The sequence below is a fragment of the Bidens hawaiensis genome, unplaced genomic scaffold, assembly GCF_021521415.1.
Source record: "Bidens hawaiensis isolate Kalapana, Puna unplaced genomic scaffold, B.hawaiensis_p1.1 tig00018747_1, whole genome shotgun sequence".
NCBI lineage: Eukaryota > Viridiplantae > Streptophyta > Magnoliopsida > Asterales > Asteraceae > Bidens > Bidens hawaiensis.
The window spans coordinates 483531-496360 of NW_027492840.1; the positions used below are offsets into that span (position 1 = coordinate 483531).

Here is a 12830-nt window from a genome sequence, read left to right on the forward strand (position 1 = left end):
TAATATCAATATATAAAGATTTTTATTAGTATTATTACATATAACTTACTATTATATTTATTAATTGATAACATTATTATTATTATTATTATCATTATTATTATAAATATTTAAGTTATTAATATTATTAAAGATCATATTATCATTATCTATTAAAATTATATTATTATCGTTAATTATTAGCAATAATATCATTATAGTTATTTTGTGAACTCGTTTAGAAATCGAACCAACATCGGGTATGATATCATTATTTACTATCAATATTATTTATTATTATTAACATTTTTATCAACAACATTATAATTAATACAAGATTTCTATTCTATAAATATTAATATTAGTATTATTAATAATAACTATTGTTATAATTATTATACTATATTAGTATTATTAGAAATAGTTATTGTTATTATTATTATCTTATATATGTATATATATATATAACATATCTTTTTAGAATTATTATTATCATTACTGTCTTATCATTAATAATATTATTATAAACTTTATTACCTATTCATTTTTATAAAACCGAACTCTTAAATTAAGCATGTCTTGTTTTCTATTTTGATATTGGTTTAGTTATTTAAAAGCATAATAAAATAATAATATTTTATTTTAAATTATCAATTAAGTACGAGTCCCTAATCATTAACAAATTAACTGGTGATCCAATTTACAACCAAACCTCATCGTTCATTGTTTCCAATATAGTTTCATTATGGTTTCAAGTTCATTAATATATTTTATTTATTCGTTTTCAATTAGCTTTCAAGTCGGATTCGTTCGTTTCGTTTACAAGCTTTCTTTATGTCGATCACTTATTAGTTTCTCGGTTCATCAGTCGAGGTGAGTACTTTCATACCCCGTTTTCCATCTTTCGTTTTGGGGTGACATTTCATACTTATCAAACTAAATGCTTTATTTACTTGAATCTTAAACCCACAAACGTGATTGTATACATTACTTAAATACTTGCTTGATTTGGTGTTCTATGCTATATGTCTATGTGTTTATCGCTTTCAGTCATAGGGGAAGTCTATAAATCCGTGATCTATCTGGTATTCTCTTATAGCACGGTGTCGTTAACGTAATGCAATTAACGATATTTTATTAAATCCTGATTCATCTGGTATTCTTTTATGGCATGTGTCGCTAACGTAAGTCTATTAGCGATTTTATCCAAATTATGGCTTTTACTTATTGTTTCGTATACAAGTTTTGAGGCTTTTTATTACTATGTACTTATATGCTCAAACTTATAAATTGCTCACCAACCTTTGTGTTGACAAACTTTATTTTATGAAATGTTACAGGTTTGACTTTTGTTGACTTGAGGACTTGACGACAACGTTATCAAGACTATTAGGATATTAATAAAACGAACAATATAATTGCTACTTGTATTCAACTTGTTTGTGTGGACGAGATGTGTTGTTTATTGATACGTTGAAATAAAATGAGTTAATTAAATATTGTCACTTTAAATAGTGTCTTGTGTATTTGGGCAATCGGTTGCACCCCGGCATGTTCCGCCGCCTTTGGTCGGGGTGTGACAGTATCGTAGGTGATGGTAAACGCAACGCGGCATTTTGGGCAAAATACGTGGTAAGTTTTTTGAGATAATGGGTCGAGGTCGCTACCACGGGGATGATTCCGTCTCCAACAAATGGAACGAAATGGTTTAAAAATGAACAACTTCTCCAAAATTCACAATCGCCTTACAAATAACAAAGGAAGCGACACGAATGATTGAAACAATACAAGGGCCTTCATAGTCACGACTTTGGCATGTTGGAAATTTGGAGGAAATGCACGAGCTCGCCAAAGTGGCATCCGGTCCCGACATCTTCACTGCCACTACCGTCCATACGGTCAAAAACAACGTCTGCTTAGGCCAATCAATTGCCGTCTCAAGTCGGGTTGGATGCTCGTTCTCAATTTAACTTAAACGAGATTGATCCCGATTTCTTTTTGATGAACCGGTTGAGTTGCCACGTCCGGTAGGAAGAGACAAGGCCAAGGCGGCGGCTAGAGGTGGGTGATCTTCATCTAGAACGACATCCTCGATGAGTTCCGATGTGAGCGCGCGATTTGACAACTTGGAGCTTGCACTTAAAGAGTTTCGCAAGGAGAAGAACACTCAAAAAATGAACTCAAGATAAGACATGAAGAAAGAAAAGCGATGCATGCGGAATACAAAGCCATGCATGAAGAAAGAAAGAAAGAAGGCTAACTCGGAGCGACAACGAGAGAAGGATTTCAAGCTCCTCGCAAAAGGATCTCTCGCATCTAGATCCGACCATACGGGCGTGTTTGGAGAAAAAATAGGCAAGGATAATAACAAAATACGCAAAACGATGACTATTTTTTTTTGTTTATTTGTATGTTTTTTTATTTATATGTTTTTTTGTTTAGTTTAGTTCGATTTTTATTATTATTGTATTTTAAGTTTAATAAATTTGTTGATTTATAAGAAAAAAATAAAATTAAAGAGCTTCGAAGGCACCTCACCATACTAAAACAATATAGAAGAATTAAAAAGGAATAAAAAAAAGTAAAAATAGAAAATGAAAATAAAAGAGAAACATTTTGGAAAAAAATAAAAATGTTTGTCTTTGGTTGGTTATTACGTCTCACTAGTCACCCCTTGTTCCACCAAGAAGATAGATAGTTTTGGTGTGTTGGAGGGTCTTTGGAATTGTGAACTGATGACGCTTGGCTCAGGTGGATCCACTGTTGTCGGTCAGTTTTCTTTTCTCTATCCAAAACCCAACCTTATTATTATTATTATTATTATTATTATTATTATTTATTTAGGGTTTATGATCAAATTCACTCTTGATTTATTATGTTATGGCCTAATTAATTTGGTACACAATGATCAACTTCAATTTTTTCATCACCTCTACCTCTACCTCTACCTCTACCTCTACCTCCAGGGTTTAGTTTGTTTCTCAAAATTAGTTTAATTGTTATGATACCCTCAACTCAACTCAACTCAACTCAACTCAACTCATCTCATCTCATCTCATCATGCCCCTTATGCCCTCGGCTTTTATTTACATGAATGAAAATTGGGGATTTTGAACTTCATTCTGTATGATTAGTTCACCAAATCTGTAGGGAATGTGAATGAGTTATCATCCGATCAAGGGCGAAGCTTGTATATGCGTTTTCATTCAAAAGTTTTTGTGAAGATTGTGTTCAATGCACGTCTTTCATTTATCACGATGCATATGATAACAACTTTAATGCCTAGGAACGTAAGCTTTTTATGCAAATTTATATTATTTCTTTTACATGTTATAACACGTTTATTTGTAGATTTAGATAAGGTCCTATTATCACCTTCAAATCTTCAATGATGTTGATATTTTGGGGACTGTTTGGATGCTTGTAATCTTGTATATTCTTTGTATTAGATTCTTGGGTTGTAATTGAGTCAGAAATTGGAGGGTACCATATCAAGTTAGAAGGTCATTGGAATATCTTGAATTTTTTTTTAACATTGGTTTTAAAAAGCAAGAAGCGCAGAAAAGAGACATGGTCTAAAACTGAAGCGCAAAAGTGCATTGATTTTTATATGCGAGGCACAACGTTTTATATAAGTTTATTATGTATCTCATAGGTTTTTAGCATCTCCTACCCTAAATTTAGCTATAGTTAAGCCTTATATATGATTTGATATTTAAATAACATACATGTGCAACCTTCAAACCCAGTTTTACAACATTCTGATTCATAAAAACATCCAGTGTACAAAAGGCGCACGCCTTAGACTGTATTTAGTGCACCTCGCGCGCCTCAAGTTTGCTTTTTGGACGTTGATCAAAAGCGATATGCTTTGTGCCTTAGGCGCGATTTTTCATCCCAAGATGCTTACAAAACCCTAGTAATTCTTTATTTGTATCGGCTTGATTTCTTTTATAATATGTAATGAGCCGAGTGAGTTGTTTAGTGAGTGCACGTGCTAGCAAATCATGCATAGAGTACTTGTACTTGTGTAGTCTAACTGTCTAAGTACTTAGAGTTATGCTTCTATTGGTTGTACCTAGAGGCCATTTGTATTCATTAGTAATATTTTTAACACCAAGCGCCTCTGCCTTTGGCTTTCGAGACCAAAACTTCTCGGAGCACCTTTTAATACTAAAGAGGCTATAGATATAAAGAAAGCTGAAACAATATCATATATGGTTGTACATGGAGATAAAAGGTAGGTCATGTTTTTTATGATGATTATACATAAAGATAAGAAAGGTTAGTCCAGCTTTAAATTATCAATGTGTGTGCAGCTGTTTTGTTATATTTTTTGTGTTAGTTCTGGTGTATATGTAGAAGTGGCAAGAATACAAGTTGAATTATAAACATTACTAAAACTTGCTTCAATGATAATACTCAAATTTATTTATTTGTTTATTTTTGTTTTTTGTTATAGTGCCTAGAAATTTCAGATTGCTAGAGGAACTTGAGCGTGGAGAAAAGGGTATCGGAGATGGCACCGTGAGTTATGGGATGGACGATGGAGATGACATTTATATGCGTTCGTGGACCGGCACCATCATCGGTCCTCATAACGTAAACTCTCTTTTTCTTAAATATATTAAAAAAATGATAAAACTAATCTCAAAGAACATTAACATACAAATTTTTTTATAAAAAACATTAGTTTTCAAGGGTTCCTTCAAGTTCTTAAATAATTTTACAGTTCTGTAATGATATTCATCCTATATATATATATATATACTAGTTTTAGAACCCGTGTAATACACGGGATGATACAAATGATATAAATATAAATAAACAAAAATACAATCAATTCAAAATTAAACATAAATCGAGAATAGTCTATAGTTTATAACCATGAAATATTCAAATTCAATGAATAACTATGAATATATGTAAATCTTAAATAAACATCACTATAGCTACAATCTTGATATGATTTTGTTTTAAAAACACTAAAAAGTAAATATATCTATGCTTTTTTCTTTTAAGGATACATTAGGTATTGATCAATTTAATTCATCAATGCACACAAACTAAAACACTTTAGCCTAGATTTATGAATATTTTTTTTGTAATACTACATAGATCTTCCATTACACCACCATATATAACATAACTTTTCTATATATATCAGTGGCCTTGTGAGATTTAATTTCCAATGATACCTTTAGCATGCCTAAACACATCCAAAAACAACAAAGCTTAAGACATGAAAGAACAAAATCCTCTTTCAACATAATCAAGTATCCAAAACAAATTCAATAAATAGTCAACGATACTCTAAATACTTTTTTTCTTTTTTTTTTTTTTTGCAAAAACCCTAAGAATCAGTGTCTGTGAAAACTTTAAATTAGTGATTCAATTCACCATAATAATCAACCTCTTTTATTGTCAGCTACCCAGTTAAACCTGTTCAAATTTTTAATACAAAAAAAAAAACCAAGTCCTATAAATAAAAGTCCAAAGTAACCCATAATTTACAATTTCTAAAATCCAAATAAAGCGTAAGGCACACCTCTAATCTATTTAAGTTTACATTTCCGGAATCCGGAGAGTTTATTTGGGCCATTTCAAATAAAGGTATATTAACATCATAAAAACTTTTCAAAATTCAAATTGTAGCGTAAGGCAATATCTATTTAAGGAGTGTTTGGTTCCAAATTCAAGTTTATTTATGCTAGTGAGACCATCGTGACAGATTAGGTTTTCCTGTTCTTTTCTTCTTATGCAATATTAAAAAAGATACAACAAAAGACATTACCTATCAACCTTCATATATTTTGCATCTTTCACTTGATTCAGAAACATCTTCACATATTTAAGGTCGGTACCAGGGTTTTTCTTTCCCTATAACTTAACACAAATATTATAATAAGCTGCTCTTTCATACCAATTTAGCTCTAATTTGTAAAATAATACTAAAATTATAACCATCATACCCAACCAAATGCGAATGGTTGATTGTGTACAGTTCCTAGTGCCACTGTGGCTACACGAGGCAGCTGAGTTAAATGGTGATCAGAGATCACTCCAAGAATCCACCAGGCAGTTCCATCATCGCCTGCAACCTATACACACATATCTCATAAACGACACCAATGATACAAAAAATATAACAATAAACAAAATAACATTAAACAAACTTACCATGATTCTTGGCACTTGGCAGCACTATAATTCTTGGTAGCAGACAAATTTCTTTATTGGTTATCATTAACAACCTGCCATTTTTTTTACCAATCTGAACAGGAATTGCATACGAATAACAAACCAAAAGGTTTCTTCTTGGATACCACAAACTTTATTATGAACTACCTACAAAATCAAATATGGCTGCAAAAACTGATGTTTATTATGAACTACAAAAAAAAACAAACTAAATCTTCTATGTGACCTTAAATTTTAAAATGCAGCTCAAATCAATCTCATTTAACAGAATGAAGGTAGTTGGGTTGCAGCAAGTGCTGGTAATGGTTGTAAAAGTTGGGTTGCAGCAAGCGTCTTCTAAAAGTAATAGAAAATAGACGTTTATAAAAACAGTAACAACTAAATTAAGTTCTAACCCAACAAATTAAACAAACAAACATTCCTTAGAAAGCTAAATGGGTGAGAAATTGAGAGAAGCAACCCTGTTTTGGTTTAATGCAATTTATAAGTGATACGAGTCAAATGGATTAAACCTAAATCAAATACAAACACAACAAAGTTATCAAATTCCACAACCAGATAAAATAAAACACAAACACAACAATTATTGAAATCAGATAAAAGTTTGATTGAATTATGGTACGTACCTTTTGGATGATTCCGAAAATGACCTCATCCTGAAATTTGAAGCCCTAAATTGAGCTGTCCAGACCTTTGATCGCCTAATCACACTTTTGAGATTCTTTCAGTCTAGTCTGTCATGAAATCGAAATCAAATTCAAAAGAACTGGATCGATAAAGAAGCAGTATACAGAGACTTGAAGGGAGAAACATTAGTGTTCCGAAAGAAGAAAGGACCGTGGAAGACATAAATGGCTTAGGGTTTCACAGGTAAGGAAGTGTTAATAGAAATTGAGATCTGCGTGATTTTTATCGTTTTTTAGCGATAGAATGAATGAGCGGGAAATCATAAGTGAGAAGGATTATGAGAATGCCAAGTGTTACAGTTATTTTCTTTTATTAGAAGAGTAGGATATATATATTATAAACTGAGTTTTTTATTTATAATAAAATCGATCAAAACATAATTTTTTTTTTCATAATAATAACCTGATTGCAGACTTAGGATATACGTGATTTTAGTTGCGGCCTTATGGCATATATTAGGACTGTAAACGGACCGAACGTTTGGTGAACCGTTTAGCGAGAAATTCATTTATGTTTGTTTTTTTAATAAACGAACGAACACGAATAATAGTTTTTGTTCGTTTAGTAAAACAATGGACATGAACACGTGTTTGCTGCGTTCGTTAGTTTACGTTTGTTTAAGCTCGTTCGTTTACATTTCTTAATATATTCATTTAAATTTTTTGGCCCGTTACAATATAGTCTAGTTTGAATAACTTTAAGCCCAACACGTTGTCCACATCTATGTTTAGTAATGTTCGTTTGTTGATTTTAGTGAACAGTTCGTCTATATTGTTAACGAACGAACATAAACGAAAACGAACACGCTCATTTTCTTAATGAACGAACAAGAAAACCCTGTTTACTTAACTGGTCGTGTTTGATCGTTGTTCGGCTAAAGTTAAGCGACCAAACACAAACAAGCTCCATTTAAAAATGTTCGGTTAATGATTGCATTATGTTACTCAAAAACATTACAAACTCTTTGTCCCTAAATTTACCCTTAATTATTGTTACATTATTGTTACACAAGTTACATTTCTAATTCTATTATTATAAATTATGAAAAAGAAATTTAATTAATGTGAATTCAAGTTGTAAGAATGAATTTTGATATTTGGATAAACATATTAATAACCGTTACAGATAATCATTTGCCAAACACCTGAAACAGTATATTTATAGTCGCTTTGATTGCAGCAGCTAAAGTTACTCTGGCTGTATGTTATCAGCCACTACATCTAAACACCCTCTTAATACATTTTGTTTATTGTGTGGTGCTTTCAGTCTGTACATGAAGGAAGGATTTACCAATTGAAGCTATTTTGTGACAAAGACTACCCTGAGAAGCCCCCTACTGTTCGGTTTCATTCCCGGGTCAACATGACTTGTGTCAACCATGAAACTGGAGTGGTATGAACTCTTTGACCTTTTTTATAAGTTAAAGTGTTGACTCTATTGGTATATGGGTGGAAATTTTCTAAACATGAACATAAATCAGGTTTTGGGTTGTCATATTTAAACTGTTTAATAACAACAGGTTGTGTTTGTTTAGACTTGTTTAACACGTTTGCTTAAACGTTTATGATCTGTTTTAACTCATTTATTATAAGTTATTAATAGCGGCTACCTGGACCTGGTCGTTTTTTTGGGCGAAGCGCTACTTCACCGACTTTCCATGGTGAAGGCCTTTATTTAGGAACCCAATCTGGAATTTTGATTTTTGATTTATTTTGATTTTTTTGATTTATCACTTAACTAATTGATAGGGATTTTCTAAAAAAGAGTTGGATTTACTTGATTAACTCCAATAATCATCAATAATTCTTTGGTTTCTACAATTCACACAAGACTAAAGAACAAGATTAGTGAAAGTATATTTTTTTAATGATCTTTCTTCTATTTCTTGATTAATCTGCATATGATTTCTGCTGCTCATGTTCCTTATAGTTTAATTCGCTTTACAGTAACCCCCTTTTGTTATCTAAAATGTAAAAAACATTTTAAAGGTGAAGTTTAACAAGAAAAATGATAAAAAATCGGAAGGAATAACCATCTTAAAACTTTTGGTACTAATTAGATGATATTAGTTGTTATATAATAGCTTTTGTTTATTTTATCTTAAGAATAGTATTATTTTTCTTATACATAATACAAATTTTTCATTAATTTTTAAAGAGGTTTTATTTTTCTCAATCCCTCGCTTTTTTGCGCACCTTGTGCCTAGGTCCCAAGCGAGGCCTATTTGCTTTGTGCGTCTAGCGCATTTGATAACTATGACTATAACCTGCGAACCCGATTAGAATGTCAACAACTTTATTACTAGCAGCCAATCGGTCAACCCATTTGACTTGTTTAGATAAATGGGTTAAACGATCGTGTTTATGTTAACACAATTTTAAGTGTGTTCGGATTAAGGTTGATATTTTTAACGTGGGTTGAGTTTGGTAGTGGTGTGCATGGGTCGGTTTTTGGGAACTAAACCAAAAGTTCACTTTTTGAGCTTTTAAAAAGCGTTTGGTTTCAGTTTTTACAGTTTTTAATTTTCACAATGGGTTCCCCTTTGGTTTTTCCGATTTGCTATTTCAGTTTACGCCAAAAAAGCCCCAAAAATAGTGAATTCGGGTCTAAAAGTTTTTGTTATTTGATGATTAATTAAATGTTTCATATTTATATCTAAATATTTTGGGCTACACCATTTGTAAACTTATTAATTATTTGACATTTTAAAATTAAATTATACTTCATAAATTCAATAACACACAAATAAAAATCAATGGTTTTTTTTTTTGGTTGTCTGGTTTTCAGATAACGCAAAACCAAAACGGAACAGTAAAATTCGTTTTTAGTAAATTCGGGACCAAACCATGGTTTTTTTGTGTGGTTCGGTCTGTGTTTTTTTTAGTTTTCAAATAATAAAAAAGCGTAACTGAACCGTGAAATTTGGTTTTCAGTAAATACAAAGCAAACCATCTTTTTTTTTTTTATATGATTCAGTCGTTTGGGTTCGGTTCTGTGGATTACTTTGGTTTCTGTTGTAGGTGGAAGCCAAGAAGTTTGGGATTTTGGCAAACTGGCAGAGGGAATACACAATGGAAGACATACTCATACAGTTGAAGAAAGAGATGGCGGCTCCTCATAACCGTAAGCTTGTTCAACCACCGGAAGGTACTTTCTTTTAGCAGTTGGAAGGAATTATTGACTAAACAAAATCATTATGGTCATATGATATCTGGTGCACATTTTTCAAATGATTAATGGAAGTCAACAAAATGTAGTGAATGATGTTTTTTAAAAGAACAAGAACCCTTGTCATGTTTCTTCATCTTAATGTTGTTTGATTAATGGGAATGATCTTTGTGTTTAGTGTTTGATATGTATGCTATTTTGGCATGTTAATTTGTTTAGATTTGGCTCCAGGTGCATGTTTAAGTGGTAAATTCCCTGATAAAAATCTATTTGTGTGTCAACCTATAAGTCAATGTTTTGATAACCAGACTGGTTTCAATGTAATTGTTCGGCTTTTAAAATGTAAGGTATATTAATTGGTTTTTAAGAGCATCCAGATTCCAGAATGATGTCTCTAAACACATGTGGCCACCTAAATACGCTCATTTTCTCTCCGCTCTTCTCACAATCTTTTTTTCTGGCGTTTGTACTAATGAACATAAATCATTTATCTCAACATATATTTTATCCGTGATACTTACCCCCTTTTCAATTAAAAAATTTTATAATCTAATTTGGGTATATGAAAATTTTTATCTTATTTAAAAAATGTATGTCTGCTAATTAAAAACATAAATGTTAGTTATTATCATAACTAGTCAGGTGCCCGCGCGATGCAACGGAAAACAATTCGTAAAGGTTGTTAGCAAGCTAAGCCTAGCTCGAGCTAGACGCAAACTTCAATCCAAGCTCAACCTCAAATCCGTCATGATTATTTTGATATTTATATAATGGGGAAAGTGAATACGGTGTTGTTATGCACCTAAGCTTACACGCAAAACCATCAAAACGACGTAGTTTTGAATAAAAACAATTATAAATTTAGTTAACTATGATTATGTTTTATTCCCTGTTTAACCTACTTAGATCCATAGCATTCGTAACGTAATGTGCCGACACCAAACAATCAGTTTCCGTGGAAGTAATATTTCAATTGAAAAAATTGAAACTTTAATTATCAAATAATTAAATATCGAATATGGGCGAACCCCACGTAATGCATTATTTTTGTTTATTATATTAATTTGGGGAATTTTCATTTGTTATCGTGTTTTGATTTGGAAAATTAAGAAGCAGATGTTAAAGTATGGAGAAATTATCCGCAAATTTGATTTCTGATAAACAAATAATACTTATGAATTTCAATAAAGAACTTTTTCATCTCTATATGGTTAATCAATTCTGATGAATGATTGAAGAAGAAAGTGTATACATGATCAATAGTAGGGACTTAATCAAGGATAGTGGAGACAAATTTGGTAACTTAAAAGATTGAATTTATTTCTTAGCTATTCAAAACTACGTCGTTTTGATGGTTTTGCATGTAAGCTTAGGTGATAACAACACCGTATTCACTTTCCCCTTATATAATTTAAGTTCTTTTAATCATATTTTTATAAAACATATAAAAAAAGAATTAAAGTTGATTAATATTTAGATAATAATAAGTGATCAAAGTTGTATGTATTCCTTAAACATTGAATTGTAATAAGTTTGTTTATGTTTTTTTATTAAAAAGATAAAGGGCTAAATATTTAATTAAATTAAACATGAGATTGTAAATTTTATTCTTTAGAAATTTGTACATTCATGCATAATTTCATACAGTAATGACTTGTACATTTTAAACCATCAATCTGTTTTGAAAAAATATTATACTGAAACGTCAACAAAAATAAACACATTTAAATAGGTCTGTTCGAAAAATTTTTAATCTTATTTTTGTGAGGCATATACGAAGAAAACCAAAAGAATTAAAGTTAAGTAAAAAGTGGGTAATCATAAGGGATCAAAGTTGTAACTAACAAAATTTAAGTAAATTTAAGGTACAATACTTGTAATATTTTGATAAAAATCAAATGAACGTGGGTTTTATCATTTATGTGTGTAAAAGATAAGGGTATCCCTACTTAGACATGTACTTCATGCATTAAATATTGTAAATTACTTAAAATTAGTGTCTTAATTTGCCATTGTTTTGTGTATTATATATATTAAAGATAAAGATAATTGGTAATTTAGTGGTTATACAGATGAGTTTTTGGTAAACCTGAATGTCACTTAGATTCTTATGAAAATATATATATATTTATATATATATATATATATATATACAGGTTATTTTGATTATTTGAAATATATATATCTGGCAGTAATTAAAAAAATTGTACATGTTAAAACATTATTTAATACTATCATGAATAAATTGGATGCGGTTCAATGGTAGAGCTCTCACTTTGCTAGTGAGAGGTAGGGGGTTCAAACTTCACTATCACCAATTTATATGGGAGATATGAGGGATGACCCTGGCTTGCCGGGGTTCGAGTCCTGATCTCACCCGGTTTTACCGGCTCCTCGCTGTCGTGCCAATTGACGGGCGTGGGGGTCGGGTTTTATCCGGTGAATCTCTCAATAGGTGGACCGCTAGGGGCTCCGTTCGTCCGGACTAGTGGCCGGCTGGGGGTAGGGGTGTGCGTGGTGCGGTTCGGTGAGGTTTTTAACTAAAACCGAACCGAAAACCAAACTTTCGGTTTTACGGTTTTTTAAAACCGTTTGGTTTCGGTTTTTTCGGTTTCCAGTTTTCGGTTTTTGATTTCGGTTCAGTTTTGAATGCGGATTTTCGGTTTTGCTAATCAAGCCAAAACTTTTTGGGTGAAAAAAAAAATTTGACCTAAGATATTGAAATTAGACATGATATTTTTTTTCCTTAACTAATAATTAATATAACATTGAATATTTTAGATCTCAAATATTAA

At 31.4% G+C, this 12830-nt stretch overlaps 1 protein-coding gene across 1 annotated transcript; it reads left to right on the plus strand.

Moving 5' to 3' along the window:
• The first annotated feature begins 2662 nt into the window (after positions 1–2662).
• On the plus strand, positions 2663–10099 carry LOC143556869 (ubiquitin-conjugating enzyme E2 variant 1D-like). Its single transcript, XM_077046091.1, has 4 exons — positions 2663–2748; positions 4442–4581; positions 8134–8259; positions 9888–10099. Exons 1-4 carry the CDS (start codon positions 2715–2717, stop codon positions 10026–10028), a joined length of 441 nt encoding a protein of 146 aa, XP_076902206.1. The 5' UTR covers positions 2663–2714; the 3' UTR covers positions 10029–10099.
• The last annotated feature ends 2731 nt before the right edge of the window (positions 10100–12830 follow it).

What these genes read in the sequence shown, in the direction of transcription:
- LOC143556869 (XM_077046091.1), top strand. Translation starts at nt 2,715, where the DNA reads ATGACGCTTGGCTCAGGTGGATCCACTGTTGTCG. An exon ending in CCATCATCGGTCCTCATAAC is followed by an intron (nt 4,582 to 8,133) that starts GTAAACTCTCTT and finishes TGGTGCTTTCAG; the next exon opens with TCTGTACATGAAGGAAGGAT. An exon ending in TCAACCATGAAACTGGAGTG is followed by an intron (nt 8,260 to 9,887) that starts GTATGAACTCTT and finishes TTTCTGTTGTAG; the next exon opens with GTGGAAGCCAAGAAGTTTGG.